This window comes from Heptranchias perlo, chromosome 18 (genome assembly GCF_035084215.1).
Source record: "Heptranchias perlo isolate sHepPer1 chromosome 18, sHepPer1.hap1, whole genome shotgun sequence".
In the NCBI taxonomy this organism is placed as follows: Eukaryota; Metazoa; Chordata; class Chondrichthyes; order Hexanchiformes; family Hexanchidae; genus Heptranchias; species Heptranchias perlo.
The window spans coordinates 49,921,058-49,935,133 of NC_090342.1; the positions used below are offsets into that span (position 1 = coordinate 49,921,058).

The 14,076-nt window shown below is 42.2% G+C and overlaps 1 protein-coding gene across 1 annotated transcript in view; it reads right to left on the bottom strand.

Moving 5' to 3' along the window:
- Positions 1-14,076, bottom strand: part of pnpla8 (patatin-like phospholipase domain containing 8) — an 85,982-nt gene that overhangs the window by 21,559 nt on the left and 50,347 nt on the right. Inside the window, exon 7 of the mRNA XM_067999887.1 lies at positions 1,339-1,533. Within this exon, the coding sequence (XP_067855988.1) occupies positions 1,339-1,533 (195 nt within the window). The remainder of the gene's footprint in view (positions 1-1,338; positions 1,534-14,076) is intronic.

Below are 14,076 nucleotides of genomic sequence, written 5' to 3' on the forward strand. Positions count from 1 at the left end.
TCAATTCCATGAGCTTCAACTTTAGCTAACAGTCTCTTATGAGGGACTTTATCGAATGCCTTCTGGAAGTCCATATAAAGAACATCCATAGACATTCCCCTGTCCACTACTTCAAATCACCTCTTCAAAAAATTCAATCAGGTTCATCAGGCATGACCTATCCTTTACAAATCCATGCTGGCTCTCTCTGATCAGCTGAAAATTTTCACGGTGTTCAGTCACTCTATCCTTAATTATAGAGACTAGTAATTTCCCAACAACAGATGTCAGGCTAACTGGTCTATAATTCCCTGGTTTCCCTCCCTCATCGTTCTTAAATAGTGGAGTGACATGTTCAATTTTCCAATCTAAAGGAACTGTTCCTGAATCAAGAGAATTTTGGTAGATTATAGTTAGGGCTTCTGCAATGTTCTCACCTACTTCCTTTAAAACCCTGGGATGGAAACCATCTGGTCCTGGGGATTTGTCAGTCTTTAGCGCCATTATTTTCTTCATTACTGTTAATTTGCTTATATTAATTATGATGAGTCCCTGTTTCTGTTTCAAAATTAGTTTCCTTAGGGTGTCTGACATCCTATTTTACAAAAATAGTCCTATTACTTGTTAAAATTAGGTTATTAATGCCTGATTACATCCAGTCGCACACTGAATTTCAGTAGTCTGCTTTCACTCATTTGAATTCACTCAAATGTAATGTATAGTACATTTATTACTGCATCTATTGTAGTTTTTAGCCACCTCCACTCTTAATATCTTACCAATATACTTCATTGAAAATATAACCATCATACACAGAACATGTTTGAGACACTCTGTCTGTAATTTTTGTGAATTAATGCACAATACTTATAAATATTATCCAACAAAAATCTAAGATGAACAGCAGTTTTCAAATCCTGTTTCAGTGTTTCATGGTACACTTCAAATACTTCAGGAGGCATTCTACTCGTATTTCTCAATAGAATGACATCAAACTGGCGACAGATTGGATTACTTTAGACTCTCTCCACTTAACTCAAATTTGATTGATTCCATGACACTTTTTAACGAGCAGGGGAGATCTCGGGTCCTGGCCAATATTTATCCCTCAACCAACTCCAAGCCAGTAACTAATCATTTGCTGTCCGTGGGTCCTTGCACATTAGCTACTGCGTCTGCCTACAAAGCAACATTGACTACATTTAAAAAATAATTAATTGGCTGTAAATTGCTTTGGAACTTCCTGAGGACATAAAAGGCGCTATATAAATACAAGTTTGTTAATTCTTCTCATAACAAAATGGTAGAATAATGCACAGACCGAGATGCATGCGTGTGGTACACTGCAGTTAGCCGTACCTGGTGAAGGTCGTTCCCAATCGCATATTCTTGGAAATAGCCAGGTGCTGCCGAGGATGCTCGGATTGCCTGCCACAGTTTGAATTTACAGCCACCCATATAGTGGGATCTCACACTGGGCAGGTGATTGTAGTTCCTGAAGACAAACGCTTTCAGTGGTGTCCCTTTGTTTACTATGGTACTCACAGCTGCCACCTGGAAAGTAAAACACGTTAAACATTAAACTGCATGATTATAAAAAGAAAATGTACATGTTCATTTTTATAAGCAAGTGTAATTCTATTCTGCCAATTCATCATTTCTTTTTAGCAGTAACCTGCCTTCAGATTCAGACTCACAACTTCAAAGGGTTATCAAAAAACCTTTAGAAATAAATACTGAAATAAAATAACTTGAGAAACAACCATCAGCATGGCAAAAAAAACTAAAAGTGGGCAAGTGATGCAGCAAAGGAAGTTATGTGCCACTTGGCTCAAAATATTTAACAAACAGTTTTAGTAAGTGTTTTAGCAGGTCAGAGGCTGGGTATTCTGCGGCGAGTGACTCACCTCCTGACTCCCCAAAGCCTTTCCACCATCTACAAGGCACAAGTCAGGATTGTGATGGAATACTCTCCACTTGCCTGGATGAGTGCAGCTCCAACAACACTCAAGAACTCGACACCATCCAGGACAAAGCAGCCTGCTTGATTGGTACCCCATCCACCACCCTCAAACATTCATTCCCTTCACCACCAGCACACATTGGCTGCAGTGTGTACCATCCACAGGATACACTGCAGCAACTCGCCAAGGCTTCTTCGACAGCACCTCCCAAACCCATGACCTCTACCACCTAGAAGGACAAGAGCAGCTGGCACATGGGAACAACACCACCTACACGTTCCCCTCCAAGTCACACACCATCCCGACTTGGAAATATATCGCCATTCCTTCATCATCGTTGGGTCAAAATCCTAGAACTCCCTTCCTAACAGTACTGTGGGAGAACCTTCACCACATGGACTGCAGCGGTTCAAGAAGGTGGCTCACCACCACCTTCTCAAGGGCAATTAGGGATGGGCAATAAATGCTGACCTCGCCAGCGACACCCACATCTCATGAATGAATTAAAAAAAACATACAATAAACTTAACTTAGTTGAAAGAAAAAGATCAAATGGCATTGAGTTTATTAATACAATCCTCAAAAGCTGGTATTTGCCCCCATTGCCCCTCTTTTCCCACATAGGTCTCATTGGGCCATGTGCCCCCTGCAGTCAAGCAGGCAGACGATCAGTTTTCATTATCATACAACTGTAATACTCTTCGTACAGCTGCCAGGTGATGCAGGGACTTGTCCTGTCCTAACTCTCGCTTTTTTGGGAGATGGTGGCAAGCAGGAGCCAGGCACCACACCATAGCAAAACAGCTATCGGAAATTGGGAACTCAATGAACTTGAGGGCGATAAAGTGGGTCTGGTTTTACAAAGTATCACATTTGCTTCCCACGACTTCATCATCACAACACACTGTAATGCAGTACCTGAGCAATATTTTCCAGTTTTAACAATGTCTTTCTCAAAGCACTTTTTTGCAATAAGGAGTTAAATGTTCTTTATTACAAATACCCTTAATAAGTGTAAATTGTTTTGTGAGGTGCTGTGTGCAACCTTATTGCTTCAACACACAACTTGTACCACACAGACGCCAGATATATTTCTGGGTAGAGTAGTGAAAATTTGTGTCATGCTTTATCCACCCAAATTTTCATTTCAGAGGATCGCATGGATCCTGCAATCGGGTCAGTGAATAGAACCCACTACTGACTAAGGCACCCAACATAGTTTGTCCATCCTAAATGGGAAATCAATCTACTTGGCCTTGTCTTGATCCGCATAAATATTAGCACAAAGTCTTGCGAAATACCAACTAAGAAAGCTCTCCAGCATGCTGATGATACTAACTTCTCTTCCTTTCTACCACCACTCAGTGGCTAATTTAACAGATTTAGATGCACCGATTTCAAGGACAGTGAAGCACATTGCTTTCCCCTCAGTGGCTCGCTCAGAGACTGAGGCCAATTGTACGCCTTCACTGCTTCCCTGCTTGAGATAACCTAATTATCGAAGATTGAACCGAGGACCATGCTCATCTATAAAATCAAGCAGTACCATAATAGTACTTTTACCCATTGAGCTACCGTGCAGCCCCAATCTTGGGTTTATATTCCTTTTAAAAAAAATTCTTTGCAATTCAGTCAATTTGTATTATGTAACAATGCGATTACATGGAAGCACTGGAAGCAACAATGACCACCATGATGTAGAGCTGGGCTTAAGTTTGAACATTTGACTTTTTAGTAAAAAAAACTGCTAGCTGCCAACAACACACTTTCCTGCAGGAAATGCCAAAAAGACCCATCCCTGTGATTAGATAAAACTGATTATAGAGACAATATGGGGGAGCACTACATAGGGTTCAGAGGATTCTGTGATGGGATCAGCTTCATCCTTTCAGGCAGACACATCCTGAAACTGTTCTGTGGGTTTAGTAATTGCATATAGAAGAGAAGGAATGAATCCATGCAAGTTTCTGTTCTGGATTTCACGACTTACTGACAAGTACACATTTTTCCCCCACTCACCAAACGATGTTGTCTTCATTCTTGTTGGAAAGGTAGTAACTCACAATGCGGGACGACTCCACACCCATTGGTGTTGAGTGGAGTTCTGCAGGGGTCAGTGCTTGGACCACTGTCACTTCTAATCTACACTAAAGAGCTGGATTTCAAAACCAAATGTAAACCTGTCAAATTTAATCAGGACACTAAACTATAGAAAGCAGTACGCTAGTAGATGCAGTTAAGAAAAAATACAGAAGGATTTAATATGGTGATTTAAATTTAGGCAGCCAAACGACATAGTAATTTTAACAGCGATAAATATAAAGTATTGCGCATTGGTTAAAAAAAATGTGACCCCAAGTATATGATGAGTAAGATTAGATTGGCTGACAGAGAGTTAGAAAGGAACCAAGAATGATGGTAGACTCAACAGGTTCAATATCTATGTGAGATAACAATCAAAAAGAGCAAATAGAATCCTGTAATATTGTCATAACATTAAGGTTCCAGTCTCCAGAGATTATGTTGGCACTTTACAATGCACTTACTTGTCCTTGCAGTCAGTGTACTGTTTCAGTTTTGACCATGCCACAAAAACAAATCGTTGGAGGGTGTAAGCAGTGCAACTAGGCAGATCCCAAGTGTATAAGTGATCAGCTACGGGAAAAGACTGAAGCTCAAGCTCTACAATTCTTGTCTCATTACGCTTCTGTTAAGCGCTTTAGGATGTTTTGCTATGTTAAAGGCATTAATTAAATTCAATTAATTAAATAAAATCTGGAATTAAAATACTAGTATCAGTAATGATGGCCATGAAACTACCGGATTGTCGTAAAAACCCATCTGGTTCACTAATGTCCTTTAGGGAAGGAAACCTGCCGTCCTTACCCGGTCTGGCCTATATGTGACTCCAGACCCACAGCAATGTGGTTGATTCTTAATTGCACTCTGAAATGGCCTAGCAAGCCACTCAGTTGTAAAATCTCGCTACGAAAAGTCATAATAAGAATAAAACCGGACGGACCACCCGGCATCGGACCACTAGGCACCAGACACGACAACGGCAAACCAAGCCCAGTCGACCCTGCAAGGTCCTCCTTACTAACATCTGGGGACTTGTGCCAAAATTGGGAGAGCTGTCCCACAGACTAGTCAAGCAACAGCCTGACATAGCCATACTCACAGAATCATACCTTTCAGCCAACGTCCCAGACTCTTCCATCACCATCCCTGGGTATGTCCTGTCCCACAGGCAGGACAGACCCACCAGAGGTGGCGGTACAGTGATATACAGTCAGGAGGGAGTGGCCCTGGGAGTCCTCAACATTGACTCTGGACCCCATGAAATCTCATGGCATCAGGTCAAACACGGGCAAGGAAACCTCCTGCTGATTACTACCTACCGTCCTCCTTCAGCTGATGAATCAGTCCTCCTCCATGTTGAGCACCACTTGGAGGAAGCACTGAGGGTAGCAAGGGCACAAAATGTACTCTGGGTGGGGTACTTCAATGTCCATCACCAAGAGTGGCTCGGTAGCACCACTACTGACCAAGCTGGCCGAGTCCTGAAGGACACAGCTGCCAGACTGGGCCTGCGGCAGGTGGTGAGCGAACCAACACGAGGGAAAAACTTACTTGACCTCATCCTCACCAATCTACCTGTCGCAAATGCATCTGTCCATGACAGTATTGGTAGGAGTGACCACCGCACAGTCCTCGTGGAGATGAAGTCCCGTCTTCGCACTGAGGACACCATCCAACGTGTTGTGTGGCACTACCACCGTGCTAAATGGGATAGATTCAGAACAGATCTAGCAGCTCAAAACTGGGCATCCATGAGGCGCTGTGGGCCATCAGTAGCAGCAGAATTGTATTCCAGCACAATCTGTAACCTCATGGCCCGGCATATTCCTCACTCTACCATTACCAACAAGCCAGGGGATCAACCCTGGTTCAATGAGATGTGTAGAAGAGCATACCAGGAGCAGCACCAGGCGTACCTAAAAATGAGGTGCCAACCTGGTGAAGCTACAACTCAGGACTACATGCATGCTAAACAGCGGAAGCAACATGCTATAGACAGAGCTAAGCGATTCCACAACCAACGGATCAGATCAAAGCTCTGCAGTCCTGCCACATCCAGTCGTGAATGGTGGTGGACAATTAAACAACTAACGGGAGGAGGAGGCTCTGCAAACATCCCCATTCTCAATGACGACGGAGTCCAGCACGTGAGTGCAAAAGACAAGGCTGAAGCGTTTGCAACCATCTTCAGCCAGAAGTGCCGAGTGGATGATCCATCTCGGCCTCCTCCCGATATCCCCACCATCACGGAAGCCAGTCTTCGGCCAATTCGATTCACTCCACGTGATATCAAGAAACGGCTGAGTGCACTGGATACAGTAACGGCTATAGGCCCCGACAACATCCCGGCTGTAGTGCTGAAGACTTGTGCTCCAGAACTAGCTGACAACACTGGCATCTACCCGACAATGTGGAAAATTGCCCAGGTATGTCCTGTCCACAAAAAGCAGGACAAATCCAATCCGGCCAATTACCACCCCATCAGTCTACTCTCAATCATCAGCAAAGTGATGGAAGGTGTCGTCGACAGTACTATCAAGCGGCACTTACTCACCAATAACCTGCTCACCGATGCTCAGTTTGGGTTCCGCCAGGACCACGCAGCTCCAGACCTCATTACAGCCTTGGTCCAAACATGGACAAAAGAGCTGAATTCCAGAGGTGAGGTGAGAGTGACTGCCCTTGACATCAAGGCAGCATTTGACAGAGTGTGGCACCAAGGAGCCCAAGTAAAATTGAAGTCAATGGGAATCAGGGGGAAAACTCTCCAGTGGTTGGAGTCATACCTAGCACAAAGGAACATGGTAGTGGTTGTTGGAGGCCAATCATCTCAGCCCCAGGACATTGCTGCAGGAGTTCCTCAGGGCAGTATCCTAGGCCCAACCATCTTCAGCTGCTTCATCAATGACCTTCCCTCCATCATAAGGTCAGAAATGGGGATGTTCGCTGATGACTGCAGTGTTCAGTTCCATTCGCAACCCCTCAAATAATGAAGCAGTCCGAGCCCGCATGCAGCAGGACCTGAACAACATCCAGGCTTGGGCTCATAAGTGGCAAGTAACATTCGCGCCAGATAAGTGCCAGGCAATGACCATCTCCAACAAGAGAGAGTCTAACCACCTCCCCTTGACATTCAACAGCATTACAATCGCCGAATCCCCCACCATCAACATCCTGGGGGTCACCATTGACCAGAAACTTAACTGGACCAGCCATATAAATACTGTGGCTACGAGAGCAGATCAGAGGCCGGGTATTCTGCGGCGAGTGACTCACCTCCTGACTCCCCAAAGCCTTTCCACCATCTACAAGGCACAAGTCAGGAGTGTGATGGAATACTCTCCACTTGCTTGGATGAGTGCAGCTCCAACAACACTCAAGAAGCTGGACACCATCCAAGATAAAGCAGCCCGCTTGATTGGCACCCCATCCACCACCCTAAACATTCACTCCCTTCACCACCGGCGCACTGTGGCTGCAGTGTGTACCATCCACAGGATGCACTGCAGCAACTCGCCAAGGCTTCTTCGACAGCACCTCCCAAACCCGCGACCTCTACCATCTAGAAGGACAAGAGCAGCAGGCACATGGGAACGACACCACCTGCACGTTCCCCTCCAAGTCACACACCATCCCGACTTGGAAATATATCGCCGTTCCTTCATTGTCGCTGGGTCAAAATCCTGGAACTCCCTTCCTAACAGCACTGTGGGAGAACCGTCACCACACGGACTGCAGCGGTTCAAGAAGGCGGCTCACCACCAACTTCTCAAGAGCAATTAGGGATGGACAATAAATGCTGGCCTCGCCAGCGACGCCCACATCCCGTGAACGAATAAAAAAAATATATAAATGCAAGTTGTTTTCATTACAATCTAGAAGATCATGAAGGGGGCCTCCTGAAGAATATAAAATATTAATTGGTGTACATAGATGAAGAAAACTCAGAATATTACTTCAAATCAAGCAGGAAAGTAGGACCAGAAGAGAAATTTAAATTAGTTAAAAAGTACACTTAAAACATATATTAGAAGGAACTTAGTCACTGAAAAAAGTGCTAAATGTTTGGAATAATGAGCCAGCAATGTAGTAGAGACAAAAATATTCGGAATGTACAAAATTTAGCTGCATACTACACTGAGAGTTGTTTAAAATTGTAAAATTGTTTACACTGAGAGTATGAGGGGGATAAGATACCATGGGCCAATTGGCCTTTTCTCATCCACAAGTTTTTTATGTTTCTATGACATCCACATATATGCAGACAGGAGTTGCAGAATAGCAATCAGGGACAAGAACTCTGGTTCATTTACCCCTTCTCAAGCTTAGAAGCAGTGAAGCCAAATGCCAACAGCCCCATTCAAGTTGAGCTTTAATAGTGGAGATCAGAGATACAGCCCAGAGCCTTCTTGGTCTGTACTGCACAATGCATTTACTCAATGAAACATCAAACACAGGTCTTCAAAGAACAAATCTTTTCTAGAATATACTCCATTTAATAAAATGTTAAATTATGGAATCTTCTACATCGGACAGATATTCAGATAGAAAGCAATCTCATCAAGGGATACAGGTGATGACATAAAACCACCATGTGATTTAATGAGATAAGCTTACTGCCTGGAAATTGCTCCCATATACCTGTTATCTTTTATAATATTCACTGTGAAGCTTAAATAGAGAGTTGTATTTTCAAGTTTGCAGATAACAACAAGTTAGGAGGCACAGTAAGTTATGTCGATGAGAGCTTGAAGTTAAAAAAGGCAGACTATATGAGTGGGCAAAACTGTGGCAGATGGATTTCAATGTGGGAACTGTGAGGTCATCCATTTTGGATCCAAGAATGACAAATCAGAATATTTTCTTAATGGGTAGAGACTCGGAGCTGTGGAGGAGCAAAGGAATTTAGGTGTCCATGTACACAAATCACTAAAAGCTGGAGCAGAAGTACAGAAAGTAATCAAAAAGGCTAATGAAATGTTGCCCTTTATCTCAAGAGGGCTGAAATACAATGGGGAGGAAGTGATGCTTCAGTTGTTCAGAGCCTTGGTCAGACCCCATCTCGAGTACTGTGTTCAGATTTGGGCATTGCAGCTCGGGAAAGATATATTGGCCATGGAAAGGGTACAGCACAATTTACCTGAATGATACCAGGGCTTAAAGGGTTAAATTTTGAGGGCATGTTGCATAAACTTGGTTTGTATTCCCTTAAGTTTAGAAGGTTGGGAGTAATCTAATTGAGGTCTTTAAAATGATAAAAGGATTGGATAGGGTAGATACAGAGAAACTATTTCCTCTGGTAAGGGAATCGAGAATAAGGGGGCATAACCTTAAAATTAGAGCCAGGCCAGTTAGCAGTGAAATCAGGAAGTACTTTTTGACATGGGTAGTGGAAACCTGGAACCCTCTCCCTCAAAAGGCCATGGATGCTGGGGGTCAATTGAAATTTGGAAGACTGAGATCGATAGGTTTTTGTTCGGTAAGGGCATGATCAGCCCTGACCTGCCCTGACCTAATAGAATGATGGAAAAGGCTCAAGGGGCTGGCCTACTCCTGTTCCTATGTTCCTAAAGGGACCGATTTTTTCTCTTTTTGCTGCTAGCAAGTGTCATGGCCAATATCAATCGTCAGGGCACTCTGAATCTTCACTAAATCAACGACAATTGTGATGCTGTTACTACAAGTTAGCAAGTGACAAATTGCAGTTCATTACCAGCAGTTACTCAGATTATATTGCAATTGTTTGTGATTTTGATCCACTGCCTTCCTGTGCTTAACACATCTAATTTCTTCTCACATTTCATGCAGTGCAAATTATCTAAGAGTGTATAAAAGCTCAATATACTGTATATCACGCTGTTAAGGATCAAACTTCAAAGTCTCAAATACTTTACAGGAATCCTTTTTGATATTCTGCAGCTTCCATATGAATCTTTCTGCTGACCTAGACATTTTTTTGTTGTTGCTGTGTACTATAAAGTAGAATCAGAGATATGTGGGAATGCAATTCTTCAGTTACAGAATTGTTAGCATTATCTTATTTTCTGCCCCATTTTCATTTAAAAACTTCTTTCTTAATCCATTATTCAATTTTAGAATAGTGATAAATCAGAGATTGTACAATGATGTAACTTCTGGGTAATTTCTATAATAACATGGAATCATTTTTACAACATTGCTGAATAAATATTTGTATATGAATGAACCTCCATTAAAAAAATCAATGCAAGCCTTGATAAATACAGTTTTCACCACACCTCCACTTTGTGAAAACATAGATTAGGGTCAGGAACTGCACTAATGAAAATGATGTTCTTGTATTAATTTCCTGAACACATCAAGGGACCCACTTTGAAAGGTAATAGGAATGGATTAAGAAAAGGTTCTAAAATGGTCTTGTCCTAAAATAATTAGCAGCATCATTTAAAGGCAATCCCAGCATTGGCAAAGTCACTTCCTTCATTATATTATTTCCCGCAACTGAATTTTAGTTGTTTTATATTTACCCATTTATTTCCTATTGGTCAGCACTAAACTCAATTATCTAGGCTAGATAGGTTTGCAGATCTTGCATTTTCTACTGATGAAATTTAAGTGTGGGGTCTGTGTGAAGCTAATCACATTTGATCACTTTCATGACTTGACGAAATTATCAAGTCACCGATTCACAAATCTTAGCAGGCAACGTGGCATATTGCAATTCAATTGACCAAAATAGTGACATGGGGTTCTCTGCCCTGACAAATATGAGGCTGAGAAACCTTCAAAAATTACGAAACAGAAAGACTCTCAACTAAACCAACAAAATAAATTGCTCCACTGAGGTTAAATGTCTCCAAAGTTACACTTATGAAATACTGATCATAGAATCATAGAATAATACAGCACAAAAGGCGGCCATTCAGCCCATCGTGCCTGTGCCAGCTCTTTGAAAGAGGTATCCAATTAGTCTCACTCCCCTGCTCTTTAAATAACAAAGATGTTATTTTAAAAAAAAAATCAAACATTTTCCACATTACCTAGATAAAGCACCACTTTTCCAAGGACAGCACTGTTTTGTGGTATGTATCTAGGCTGCTTTTTTGGATTTACCATACTAAAGAATTCATGCAGGGCTATCTCAATTAGGTACAATTTTTATTCTAGTTGTCGGTGCACAGATGTAATATATTCAGTTTTGTCGTCTTAGCTTTCTGACAGTTTCAGAGGTGGTGGGGTAGGAAAATGTAACTACGTGAGAGGACAACTCCACGTCAAAGTAGAACGGTAGTTATCCAATTTTCTGTACTTCCAGTACAGTATGGTTAATGTCTGCCAAAGACCCAACTGTTTGTCTTGAGTTGATTGGCTTAGAAGTGGTTCCTGTGGAACAGCAGTTCTGCCAAGCTTGCAGTTTCCAGCAGAACTGATAAGCAGTAACACCTAATAATTAGAAAGGCACTGCTCCAAGTGGCAGCTTTGTAGATATTCCCCAGATGCACAACTTTCAAACTGCATCATGAATGGGCCATTGCACTGAAAAGAATCTCTATAGTCCTACTGCAATCAGGCCAGCTGAGTATCAATCTACAGAACATTTCATCAGGTCTCTGGGTCTCCTGGTGGATAAAATGCTTAGTGTGATATGGTATTGAGTTATATGGACCAGGGAGGTCCCAAAGAATTAACCAATTTCAACAGGGGTACGATGAGGGCATCAAGAGCTAACTCAAATGCCCCCTGGCTAGGGAGGAAAAAAAATGGTAAAAATCTACATTCCTGATCATAAACCATTGAACCCCAATGGATCTGGGATCTAAAGAAGCAGAACCTCAGTTAAAGCCAACAGTGGGCCTCATAGCTGCAGTCACCAAGGTTGTTCCTCTCTGCAGTTGGTAGAGTTTGATTATGATAGCAAACCATAGATTTGTTACAATCAATGTACATTATTTGTGATGGAATGAAACAGTTTGTCCAACATTTTATTCTTAGCAGCCTTTGGTATCAAGTCTACGCTTGTACTGTTATCCTTGGATTGATGCAATCTGCTCTCTGTGATGCCAGTGGCCATGACTGATGTACCAGTTTACAACTTGCCTTGTCCTTAGGGGTGTAGTTTTTCTGAAGAGTTCAAACAACTCCCAGAATCTGCACTGACTGGAAGCTATATACTTTTCTACTCAAGGGGGGATTTTCCCAGTCTCCCTTCCTTAAACTTCTCTGTACTCCAGGGGGAGGCTTGTTTCTTTTTATTTCCTAAAACAAAACTGGGTAGTTGTGGCACTGTGAGGACAGACAGACTTCTCAGAAAGGCGAATGAGGTTCTGGGGAATACTACACATTGGCATTGGAGCAGCAGCAGCATAGGACTATTCCAACGCCAATCCTTTAGGGGGAAACAATTTAGTGAACTCGTTTAGTTATTTACCGGGGTTCTGAAGAGTTACAGTAGGTTTTAGGAATAGGAATGCATTATGAGAGCTTCTAGATAAAATTAAGAACATTTCCAGTTGATTAGTCTCCACTCATCTACATTTAACTACTGAATTGTCAGTGGAATTGGTACAAAGTGAGGAAAAGTTATTTCATGCAAGTGCTGTTGTTCATGCACTATAGGGCTCTATGCCCCATGTGATCTATTAAGCAGCTCAGGCATGGGCATATGTCTGGAATACTGGAAAATTCCTGCTCTAGACCATTTGATGCCATATGAGCTCAGCCAAGCAGACCTAGACGTTTTGATGACATCACTATGGCTTTGGACAGGTAATTTGGTAATAAAAAAAAACACAATTTTGAAAGTCCTTTGGTTTTGGCAGCTTTTGGTATATGTTGAAGGCTGCAGAAAGGCAGAAGTGGACGCGATCAGACTCCACAGCATATATGACTACAAGCGAAACCCCTGGGAGTTGAGAATTTCAAACCTTAGGTCCAGACTGCAGGCTGTAGTATAACTCTGTTTACTCAGAGTTCAGTTGCACAGAAAGACATCACAATGCCAGGACTGCTGGCAACATCATCCAGCAAGATACCATTGGTTGTCTGCAGACACCCTGGAGCTTCAGAATCTCACAAAAATGGAAGAAAGCTGTATAACTCATCAGTATGTGCGGTGTAATGTCACAATATTTTAAATTCAATTACACCATGCAGCTTCCCAATGGTAATTTTGTAGAATAAACTCATCAACGCAATCTTTAGGCACCAAAATACCTCATACCAGCTTTCATACAATGATTTATACCATTTTAAATCCTAACATAGCTGAAGTACAACTTTAACATGGACTTAAACACAATAGAGAGTGACACTTTAATGCAGCAGTGAGGGGGCTGCATTGTTGGAGGTGCCATCTTTCGGATGAGAAGTTAAACCAGGGCCTTGTCTGCTGCCTTGGGTGGACGTAAAGGATCCCGTGGCACGATTCAAAGAGCAACAGGGGAGTTTGCCTGGAGTCTCGGCCAACATTTATCCCTCAACACTGCCATACACAAATTAACTGGTCTTTTTTTTAAATGGAACCTTGCTATGTGCAAATTGGTTGGTGCATTTACCTACAAAACAACAGTGACTACGCTTCAAAAGTAATTCTTTGGTTGTGAGAATGGTCCTGAGGAAGCAAAAGATGTTATATAAATGCAAATTCTTTTAAAACGTAGCAGTTACAACTTATTGAATGGCGGAACAGGCTCGAGGGGCCGATTGGCCTACTCCTGCTCCAATTTCTTATGTTCTTATGTTCTTATGTAAACATTTCACAATATTTAGATACCAACTGTAGCTATACAAAGTAGGATAATTTAAATAAAGTGGGAACTGGAGTGCATGCGTTTAAGATTATCCAAGAACAAAGGGAGAGGTTAGGAGAATTATTTTTGGTTTTATGCCAACAGTTGTTAAGGTATAGAATGCTCTACTATAAACAATGGTGGAAGCAGAATCTATAATAGCTTCTAAAAGGGAAGTGGATAAATATTTGAAAAATAACTTAAAAGGGCATAAGAAGGGACAGGGGAATGCGACTAAATGGATAGCTCTGAGCTAGCACAGGCAGGATGGTCTCCTTCTGTGC